This window comes from Borostomias antarcticus (genome assembly GCF_949987555.1).
Source record: "Borostomias antarcticus genome assembly, chromosome: 9".
In the NCBI taxonomy this organism is placed as follows: domain Eukaryota; kingdom Metazoa; phylum Chordata; class Actinopteri; order Stomiiformes; family Stomiidae; genus Borostomias; species Borostomias antarcticus.
The window spans coordinates 6,121,180-6,132,576 of record NC_140242.1 but is presented as its reverse complement, the minus strand read 5'-3'; the positions used below and the strand labels follow the sequence as shown (position 1 = coordinate 6,132,576).

General features: G+C 49.2%; 1 protein-coding gene across 1 annotated transcript in view; it reads left to right on the top strand.

Moving 5' to 3' along the window:
* The window catches only part of LOC311313486 (gamma-aminobutyric acid receptor subunit rho-3-like), a gene marked incomplete at both ends in the record, with an annotated part of 13,019 nt that extends 1,710 nt beyond the window's left edge, over nt 1-11,309 (top strand). Inside the window, 9 exons of the mRNA XM_084443617.1 lie at nt 895-1,007; nt 4,710-4,777; nt 4,895-5,118; nt 5,357-5,439; nt 5,863-6,000; nt 9,421-9,573; nt 9,770-9,831; nt 10,052-10,183; nt 11,007-11,309. Coding sequence (XP_084299743.1) covers nt 895-1,007; nt 4,710-4,777; nt 4,895-5,118; nt 5,357-5,439; nt 5,863-6,000; nt 9,421-9,573; nt 9,770-9,831; nt 10,052-10,183; nt 11,007-11,309 — 1,276 coding nt within the window. The remainder of the gene's footprint in view (nt 1-894; nt 1,008-4,709; nt 4,778-4,894; nt 5,119-5,356; nt 5,440-5,862; nt 6,001-9,420; nt 9,574-9,769; nt 9,832-10,051; nt 10,184-11,006) is intronic.
* Between the last annotated feature and the right edge of the window lie 88 nt (nt 11,310-11,397).

Here is an 11,397-nt window from a genome sequence, read left to right as displayed (position 1 = left end):
GCATGTCACAGAGGGTTAGAGTAGTCTTACTGTAGTCTGACTGTACTCTGCAGGTCACAGAGGGTTAGAGTAGTCTTACTGTAGTCTGACTGTAGGCTACTCTGCAGGTCACAGAGGGTTAGAGTAGTGAGATGAGATTGGCTGTTATTTACCTCCTATTGAGCTTAAGATGATATCCCCTCTGTTTCTAGTAGCAGGCTATATAAGGTCTTTCCTGTCTGACACTCTCTCTCTATGGACCAGCTCTGGAACTTTGCTAAATATGTTGCTGAGAGTGGCGTGTGTGTGTGTGTGTGTGTGTGTGTGTGTGTGTGTGTGCCTGTTGCCATGGAGGGATTAATGGTGGCAGGGTGAGAGGAATAGCAGGACAGGAGAAGAGAGGTTAATTGCAGCACGCTCCTCTGCTGCAGCGGCGCTTAGGGGCTTATAAACCCGTGTAGTGACGGTCATGACTGTGTAATGACTGTGTAATAACTGTGTCATGACTGTGTAATGACTGTGTAATAACTGTGTCATGACTGTGTAATGACTGTGTAATGACTGTGTAATAAATGTCATGACTGTATAATCACTGTCATAACTGTGTAATGACTGTCATAATTGTGTAATGACTGTGTCATAACTGTGTAGTGACTGTGTCATAACTGTGTAGTGACTGTGTCATGACTGTCATGACTGTGTCATGACTGTGTCATGACTGAATGCTGGAGGCCAAGTGTGCACATGAGCAGGACTACGTGCCGTGAACAGGTATGTGGGTGGGTGTGAAAACAGGCTAGAGACGTTTTTTCCTCATGAATCATACGGCCTTGACCTGTGGTTTCCTGTTGTATGTGTGTGTGTGTGTGTGTGTGTGTGTGTGTCTGTGTGTGTACTGTGCTCTCTCTCTCTCAGGCGTATAGACTATAAACTGAAGAAGCAAGACAGCACCAAGACTCTTCTGATAAAGACTGAGCAGCTCCTGAGAATTGAGGACCATGACTTCGCCATCAGACCTGGATTTGGAAGTGAGACCCTTTATGTCTTTCCCTCTGTCTCCCCGTCTTCCTCTCTCTCCCTCCCTGTCTCTCTCTCTCTCCCTCCCTGTCTCTCTCTCTCTATCTCCCTGTCTCTCTCTCTCTCTCCCTGTCTCTCTCTCTCTCTCTCCATGTCTCTCGCTCTCTCTCCCTGTCTCTCTCTCTCTCTCCCTCCCTGTCTCTCTCTCTCTGTCTCTCCCTCCCTGTCTCTCTCTCTCTCTGTCTCTCTCCCTGTCTCTCTCTCTCTCTGTCTCTCTCTCTCTCCCTCCCTGTCTCTCTCTCTCCGTCTCTCTCCCTCCCTCCCTCCCTCCCTGTCTCTCTCTCTCTCCCTGTCTCTCTCTCCCTCCCTGTCTCTCTCTCTCTGTCTCCTTCCCTCCCTCCCTGTCTCTCTCTCTCCCTCTCTCCCTCCCTGTCTCTCTCTCTCCCTCCCTCTCTCTCTCTCTCCCTCCCTGTCTCTCTCTCTCTCTCCCTCTCTCTCTCTTGCCCTTCCTCCCTCTCTCACCCTCTCTCGTGGATCCAGACTGATCTAATCCAATCACTTGTGCATCACTGACCCCTGAAAGTCACTCTCTGTTCCTGAATGCTGGTGGTGATTGGCGGCGATGCCCTGATGATGATGATGATGATGATGCATGGAGGATCTGAGTATCTGCTGCTGGTGGGCACTGTGTCACAGAGACTGAATCATCTCTGACCCAGATTTTTGATCCAGAGCGTGTGTGTGTGTGTGTGTGTGCGTGTGTGTGGCAAAGAGGGGGATTCATGGGCCATAATCTGGATTATATTCCAGGTCTGCACAAGCAGATGGAGGGGTGGGAAACATCCCAGGTCAACCACGGGTGGACAGCTGACGTCCATATATATATATATATATATACCCTATATATATATATATATATATATATATATATATATATACCCTCACACCCTCAGATATATATAGATATATATACTCACACACTTATATATATATATATATATATATATACGCTCACACCCTTAGATATATACTGTATATATATACCCTCACACCCTCATATATATATATATACCCTCACACTCTCATATATATACATCTACCCTCACATCCTCAGATATATATATATACCCTCACACTCTCAGATATATATATATATACCCTCACACTCTCATATATATATATATACCCTCACACTCTCATATATATACATCTACCCTCACACCCTCAGATATATATATATACCCTCACACTCTCATATATATACATCTACCCTCACACCCTCAGATATATATATACCCTCACACCCTTAGATATATATATATATATATATACCCTCACACCCTCATATATATATATATATATATATATATATATATATATATATATATATATATATATATATACCCTCACACCCTCAAATATATATATATATATATATACCCTCACACCCTCAGATATATATATACCCTCACACGCACGCACGCACACACCACATAACTGACGTCCATACCTTCACACCTTCACACCAACATCACATCTATACTGTATAAACACACACGCATGCACACACACACACACGCACATGCACCCCCCCCACACACACACCCCACACATCATATGGTTTGTGTGTGTGTGTTGAGTGTTGTGTGTGTGGGATATACAGTACTATATGTATACACATATAGATAGATATATGTGTGTTTGTTATGTTCATGGTGAAGCTACTGTATAGATGTCAGGGTGTGTGTGTGTGTTGAGTGACTGAAGTTAATACGTTCACAATGACGTTCACACAAACACATATACATCAACATAAACACACACACATGCACACACCCACACACGCACACACACAGACACCATTCTGGTTTTTGAATGGCCTTATTGGGACACGCTGACTCTACCAGTCAGTCTGACAGTTACACAAGGGCCAGTGTCTTGCCCATAGCCTGCGGTGTTTCAGCTGTAATTTATACAGAGACAGAGAGAAGAGTGTGTAGTCTCCCTTTCTCATGGTTAAGATACATCTATAGGTCTGTGTGTGTGTGTGTGTGTGTGTGGGGTGGGGGGTGGGTGGGTGGGCTGTGTGTGTGTGTGTGTGTGGGGGGGGGGGCTGTCTGTCTGTGGCGTCACACACACTTTCTTTAGTCTGAGGATCTTAAAAGTCCTAAAACAAAAACAATAGATCTCTTATATTTGAGCTTCTTCCAGGACCACCTCTCTCTCTCACCACCCTCCCATTGTTCTTCCTAGAGCTGTAATAATTCCCAGAGTCATGTTACCATCGGCCCAGAGTACCATCGTCTTGGGTCGTGAACATGTTGAGAGTTTTGATTGTTGTATAGATTAAATGTTTAGTTTTACTAACTGTTGAGTCTAGTTTAAAAGTCATTAAATAGTGTGACTGGACAGAACGCAGAGCCTGGATACGAGCTGGTGAAAAGCATTCTGGGAGTGGCTGTGAGATTCATTTAATTTAATTAAGGATTTATTGAGCAGTAAGGCTACAAACATTTGCAAACACATTTTACACCCACTGCAGTGCCCAAATAAGAAACACACATACACACACACGAACGCACACACACGCATGCACGCACACACACACACGCATGCACGCACACACACACACACACACACAGCTTTACCACAGCCTCAAACCGCCTTCCTCACCGTCCCTCCAGTGTAAACCATGACCAGACAGTCAAAGCAGAGTCCAGGGACATCCAAACAGATCTCTCTCACTTTGTGTGTGTGTTTGTCTGTGTGTGTGTGCGTGCGTGTGTGTGGAGAGTATGTTTTTTCCCCTCCTGTTCACAGTGAAGCCAGCTGCCACCCAGATAGACCTGTTCTGTGTACGACCAGACAACATGGAAGAACAAGGAAAACATTAAATTATCTCAAACCGCCTTAGGGTGGTCTGAGACTAGAAGCTTTGGGGCTCTGGAAAGAAATATAAAGTAGTATTTATTTAGTTATTTAATAATTTATTTATTAGTAGTAGTTTCATAAGTTATGGAGTGGTATCCTTCTCGGCTGTGTTGCCAGCTCTCCAATAACTCACCCATGATGCACTGTGGTAAAGTCATGTGAGGGAGGGGCAGGAAGCATAGTGGTTAGCGAGGGCCACAGTGGGGAGGTGGTGTGGTCCAGGGATGGGAGGAGGTGTGGTCCAGGAATGGGAGGAGGTGTGGTCCAGGGATGGGAGGTGGTGTGGTCCAGGGATGGGAGGAGGTGTGGTCCAGGGATGGGAGGTGGTGTGGTCCAGGGATGGGAGGTGGTGTGGTCCAGGGATGGGAGGAGGTGTGGTCCAGGGATGGGAGGAGGTGTGGTCTAGGGATGGGAGGTGGTGTGGTCCAGGGATGGGAGGAGGTGTGGTCCAGGGATGGGAGGAGGTGTGGTCCAGGGATGTGAGGTGGTGTGGTCCAGGGATGGGAGGAGGTGTGGTCCAGGGATGGGAGGAGTTGTGGTCCAGGCATGCCTGCCTGTGTTTGTGTTTTTTGTGCGTCAGGAGAAACAGCGGTCCTGATGAGATGGCTTCGGACAGGAAGGGGGAGGAGACAGAGGGAGTGCGTCCGGATTATTATCCGCTTTGGCTCAGATACTCAGAGAACCGCAGAGCTCGTGCGTCTATTCTATCTACTGTGCAGAGCCTCCTGGTTCTGTTCTTGATGCTGTTCTGTGTTCTGTTACCGTGGTGATCCCCGGTTCAGATGCAGCCATCCCCGTGGGCATTGATGTGCAGGTGGAGAGCATCGACAGCATCTCAGAGGTCAACATGGTACGACCTCACTTCCTCTTACCTTACCTCCATTAAGACTGCCGCTGCATCGCTAATTGACCCCTCCCTCAAAAGCAACACGTGGGCCCGCTTGTCTGTCTTGTGTCCCCCGTGCAGGACTTCACAATGACCCTATACCTGCGCCACTACTGGAAGGACGAGCGTTTGGCATTTCCGTCTCGCAGTAACCTGAGCAGGACGTTCGACGCCCGTCTGGTGAAGAAGATCTGGGTTCCTGACGTGTTCTTCGTCCACTCCAAACGATCCTTCATCCACGACACCACCATGGAGAACATCATGCTCCGGGTCTACCCCGACGGGAACATACTCTACAGCGTCAGGTACGTGTGTGGCCGTGAGAGAGAGAGAGAGAGAGAGAGAGAGAGAGGGAGAGAGAGAGGGAGAGAGAGAGAAGGAGAGAGGGAGAGAGAGAGAGAGGGAGAGAGAGAGAGAGAGAGAGAGAGAGAGAGAGTGCCACATATTCACCTGCAGGTCTTCGGGAGATGGTACTAGGTTGGTGACGGTGAGGCTGGTACTGAGTACATTACGTCATATTTATTTTTCTGTGTTGTTGTCTAGGATCACTGTGACGTCTTTCTGTGCTATGGACTTCAGCAGCTTCCCCCTGGACACACAGAACTGTTCCCTAGAGCTGGAGAGCTGTGAGCGTGACACACCTGACCTCCCATGACCCCATGACCACACACAAGATAAATACACACATTCCCACCACCCACATTTCAACTCAACTGAACAATACACACACACACATGTTTATGTTCCCCGACCCTAACCATAACATACTGTTCTCTCCCTCCTCTCCTCTACCTCTCTCCCTTCCTCCTCTCCTCTCTCCCTCCTCTCCCCCTCCTCTCCTCTACCTCTCTCCCTTCCTCCTCTCCTCTCTCCCTCCTCTCCTCTACCTCTCTCCTCTCCTCCACCTCTCTCCTCTCCTCCACCTCTCTCCCTTCCTCCTCTCCTCTCTCCCTCCCTCACACTCTTTCCATCACTCTCTTTTCTGAGCCCTCCACTTTTTTCTCTTTCTCTCTCTCTCTCTCTCTCTCTCTCTCTCTCTCTCTCTGTAGATGCCTACAATGAGAATGACCTGATGCTCTACTGGAAGAATGGAAATGACTCTCTGAGGACAGACGAAATTGTTCTCTCTCAGTTCTTCATCGAGGAGTTCCACCCATCCAATGGCCTAGCTTTCTACAGTAGCACAGGTGTGTGTGTGTTTGTGTGTGTGTCAGGGTGCCCACAGGTGCAGGAAACCCGTGAAAATGCTTGAATTTCAGTGTGGCGTTTTCAAGGTTTGGAAAGTACTTGAATTTTGTATAAAGTACTGGAAACTCCTTGAAACTGTAATACTGTAGCTAGGCTACTTTCATAATAAATTGCCATCTGACAGAATTTGTATTTTAGAATAAGTCAGAGAGACTTTTTTCATTCTAATTGCTTTCACACAAAATGAAGACGAGCCCTCTTGAGCATCGTACGTGATCTGGCTTCACTGATTTTTTATGTTGCGCCTGATGACGGCGAGCTGGACAGACAGACTAGGCCTGCAGCAGGCCGGGAGCTGGACAGACAGACTAGGCCTGCGACAGGCCGGGAGCTGGACAGACAGACTAGGCCTGCGACAGGCCGGGAGCTGGACAGACAGACTAGGCCTGCAGCAGGCCGGCAGCTGGACGTTTTAATGACCGCTGGCTTGATGAAGACGAACACATGCTGTCTTAGTCACTGTGAAACCTGTAGCTGCACCTGGAAATGCTTGAATTTCTCTTAGGAAAAAGAGTAAGAACCCTGGTGTGTGTGTGTGTGTGTGTGTGTGTGTGTGTGTGTGTGTGTGTGTGTGTGTGTGTGTGTGTGTGTGCGTGCGTGTGTGTGTGTGTGCGTGCGTGCGTGTGTGCGTGTGCGCAGGCTGTGGCTCAGAAAGTAGAGCGGGTCGTCCAATGGTTGTAGGGTCAATGGTTCGAATCCTAAATTTGCATTGCATGGCAGCTTCTGCCATTGGTGTGTGGATGGGTGGGTGATTTAGAGGCCATTGTAAAGCACTTTGGATAAAACTGCTATATACAGTACTGTAAGTGCAGTCCATTTACCATTTACAGTACCAATACTTCCAATAGGGAGATCAGAGTTAGGAGGGGCGACCATTTGTGGGACAAGTAGGGAGCTGTCTCACTCTGCAAGAGAGATCAGTACAGATATGGTTGTATGAAAGGTAATTATACTATGAGCCCATACACACACACACACACACACACACACCTGCGCAGGTGAGCTACTGATACACAACCATGAAAGCGCAACCCTGTAAAGCCTTTTGGACTAAAGCGCTATACTGTATAACTGCAGTCAATTTACCATCTTCTTCGTCGTGTAGGTTTGATGTTGTATCCTCTCCCCCCCAGGCTGGGGGCCGAGGGGCTATCCTTTTACCACCCCGAGCCTGGCTGAGGGGTCACCCGGGCAATATATCCGGGCACACCTCCAGGAGCCATGTCACCATTTAGTCATCCAAAACCGTCAGGCAGTGCATTCCGTTGGGTGTCCGGTATGTCGGACAGTCCTGGATGACGTGGTGTGCGGTTTGTTCCTCGGCGCCACACTCGCATGCCACACAGGAGTGTCCGACGCCGGTCCGGAGGCGATTAAGCCTCACTCACGCCGGTCTGGGTAAGTCCATCCCGGTCGGGATGAAATCGCGACTCACCGGATGAGTCTGTAGGTGTTTGCCTCCCACTGCGCACGCCAGATGTAGTCCGCCCATCCTGCCTTGCTGATGTTAAGATCTCTGCATTGCTGCAGGAGATCCCGTGTGGCAGGAACAAAAGGGTGTCTCAACTTGAGACGCCGGGGAGGCTCCGCTGTTAGTGAGCCTTTCGTGGAGCAGGTGGTTAGGCTCCACGGCCCAGCAGGCGAGACGTGCTGTGGTTCCTGTGCGGCGGAGGCCAGCGGGCTGGATGCCTGCGAGGATGGGAAGGTTGTCCACAGGAGTGGGACGCAGGCATCCTGTCACGATGCGCAAGGCTTCGTTGATAGGCGGGTCGATGAGACGGGTGTGAGCGCTGTGACACCACACCAGTGCGCAATATTCACTGGTGGAGTAGACCAGGGCTAGGGCTGCCGTACGCAGGGTTTTTGCACCGGAACTCCCCGGCGTCATCAACGCCACACAAACTGTTAACTTCTTGCACAGTGACTCGAGGTGTCGGCGGAACGTGAGCGACCTGTCCAATGTCACGCCGAGGTAGGTTGGTTCGGCGCTGCATGGCAGGAGTGTTCCATCGATGTGCACTCGGAGCTCATGTTTGGCTTCCTTGTTGTTAAAGTGGAAGGCCGCCGACACCGTCTTTGCCTTGCTGAGCTTCAATCTCCATTTCCGGAGGTATGCCGCTAGTGTCCGCATGTCCTGGCTCAGGGTCTCCTCCACGGCCTGCCAGTCTCCAGCGGAGTCCATCAGCGCAAAGTTGTCTGCGTAGGCCTACTTCCTGGAGACTGTGATCGTCGTAGGTGTAGATGTTATAAAGGAGGGGGGCTAGGACAGATCCCTGGGGGACGCCGTTCTTAAGGCATCGCAACCTGCTTCGCTGTCCGCTACTAGTGGTGAGGGTGAAGCTGCGATTTCAGACAAGCTCCATGATCATGCTGACCATGTGCCTGTCTGGCAGCAGGCGGAGCAGCTTGCAGGTGAGGCCGTGGTGCCATAGGCAGCTGTCAGCTCTATAAAGACACCTTCGGCCTTCTTTTTAGCCAAGAAGCTGTCCTCGATGTCATGAGTCATCAAAGTGACTTAATCTACGGTCGATCTCCCGCGTCACAACCTGGCCTGCTCTTGTGGGAGCAGTGGGTCGATGATTGGTTTGACGCAGGCTTAGATGAGACGCTCAAGGATCTTGAAGGGGATGCATAACAGAGAGATGGGGCGGTAACTCTTGGGGTCCCCTTCAGGCTTGATCGCGACAGCTAGGGTTCTTCTCCAGATCTTGAATTGGCGCAAGCAGGACGAGAGGAATGCTCGTAACCAGGACTTCAAAGCTGGCGCGGCATGGAGTATAAGCTCCAGGCAGATAGAATCGGACCCCGGGGCTTTCCCTGGCTTTACATGATGAACGGCAGCAGTGAACTCCTCCAGTGTGAATTCATGTTGTCACCGTGTGTTACCGCCGCTAGGAATTATGGCCTTCCAGAGTTCAGACACTTCTTTTGCCACGAGATGTGACAATTCGCAGTCTTTGCCCTCGTATGTCCCACTTTTTACAAAAAAAGCAGACCCTTCTAAGCTATGGCGTGTCCAGTGTCTGGTTGTGCAACTGCACCTGCTGTTTACTACTTAGTGAAACAACTGGTCAGTATAAATGCTGCCAGGAACCTTCCCTATCAGGACTCAAAGCTGTGTGGCTCTTCATACACTGTAGTAGAGGTCAGCTGAGTGCACTTCTGAGTGCACTGTCTACTGTGCCAGAAGCTGAAGTTTACGTTAGCAAGGGTAAACTCTGTCTAAAACAGCACAAAACTACTTCAAGGAAAATGCAAGAAAATCGTCATGCAGCCAAATAAATCTTGTGTCTCTCCTTTTTCCTCTTCCTCTCATCCCTCCTTCCTCATCTCTCCTTCCTCATCCCTCCTTCTGTCAGGCTGGTACAACCGTCTCTACATCAACTTCATCCTCCGCAGGCACGTGTTCTTCTTCCTGCTGCAGACGTACTTCCCCACCATGCTGATGGTGGTCCTGTCCTGGGTCTCCTTCTGGATCGACCGGAGGGCCGTGCCCGCCCGCGTCTCTCTGGGTAACACACACACACACACACGCACACACACACACATGCACACACACACGCACATACACGCACACACACGCACACACACACACACACACACACACACGCACACACGCACACACACACACACACACACACACACACACACACACACACCTCAATATAAATAGCAAGTTAACAGTGTGTACACTCCACTCCCCTGCAGGCATTACCACAGTGCTGACCATGTCCACCATAATCACAGGGGTATCCTCATCCATGCCTCAGGTAAAGTGCATGTGTGTGTGTGCGTGTGCACACATGCATACATGTGTGTATCTGTGAGTTGTGTTCCCCTCATTATGCACATGAATGTTTTCATATGATTGTGTGTGTGTGTGTGTGTGTGTGTGTGTGTGTGTGTGTGTGTGTGTGTGTGTGTGTGTGTGTGTGTGTGTGTGTGTGTGCGCGTGTGTGTCCTGACTCCTGTCACCTGTGTCTGGTCCAGGTATCGTACGTGAAGGCGGTGGATATTTACCTGTGGACCAGCTTCCTGTTCGTGTTCCTGTCCGTGATCGAGTACGCCGCCGTCAACTACTGCACCACTCTGGAGGAGATGAGGAAGCTGAAGAAGGGAAAGGTCAGAGCTGGGGTCAAGGGTCGAGGGTCAGGGGTCAGGGCACTGTGAAGGAATAAGGAACAAAAGAGAACCAGTTCTAAAGTATATCCCGTTTAGGTCAGCCTGAATCAGTTCACTTTCTGAGAGAAGTGAGAGGTCAGGTTCTGCAGGCAAGGCAAGTCTATTTGTTCAGCACATTGCAGCAACAAGGCAATTCAAAGTGCTTTACATGAGACATAAAAAGCATCAAGACAAAGTGCAACACATAAAAGGTCATACTGTATAAAATGAAATGCAAAAAAGGACACTCTTTTCACATACTGAAACTTTCTCTCTCTCCACTCACTTACGTACAATGTCCTTCTCTATAGCTGCTCGCTGGCTTTTCACCAGTGCCTCAAACATCCTTTCTGGGTACTGCTATTGAGACAGTGAAGTGGCAGATAGATTGTCCTCATCTCAACTATTATAGCCAGTCCTTTCAGACTTTGACATCAGCTGGTGAATTGTCATGGAAAAGAGGGATGGTCTTATTAGGCAACAATGAATATGACAGAGGGTCCATTTCACTGTATTCTCTGAACAACAGTTCACTCTGCTGGTCAAATAAAATCACTACACTAAAAAAGGCACCTTGAATTAAATCATCGTTATTCTTTCAGATGGTTGTCTTTATGTGATCTGTATTACATTACTGTATATTGATCAATACTGTATATTGATCAAGTGATTTGTGATCAGTATGTGTAGTTCATATGTAGTTCATATTGTTAGTGCATGAGCTTTGAAATCCTGAAATCCTCATGATGGTTACATCATTTGTCTGTCTGGTTTGCCCCTTCAGCTCCCAAACTCCTACGACGCCAGCCAAGCAATGGCCTTTGACGGCTGTTTCCACGACAACGACATCGAGCTGAATGTGTTCCCTCGCCTGGTCCAGAACTTGACCCCTGAACCCCTGGGAGCCTCGTCCCAGGACCTAGATGCCCCGCCCTCAGAGGGCACACGTCTCCGAAAGCAACGCTCCGTGAAGGAAAACGTGGACCTGTTGCTTCACCACAGCTACATGATTGACTCCTACTCCCGCGTGGCGTTCCCTCTCTCCTACCTGCTGTTCAACATCATCTACTGGAGCATGTACTCTTGAGGGAGCTGTGAGTCTTGGGTACTCATGAGGGAAGAAAACACACGGCCTACTCCTGAGGCCAGCTATTCTAAAGTAGCGACTTGTGATC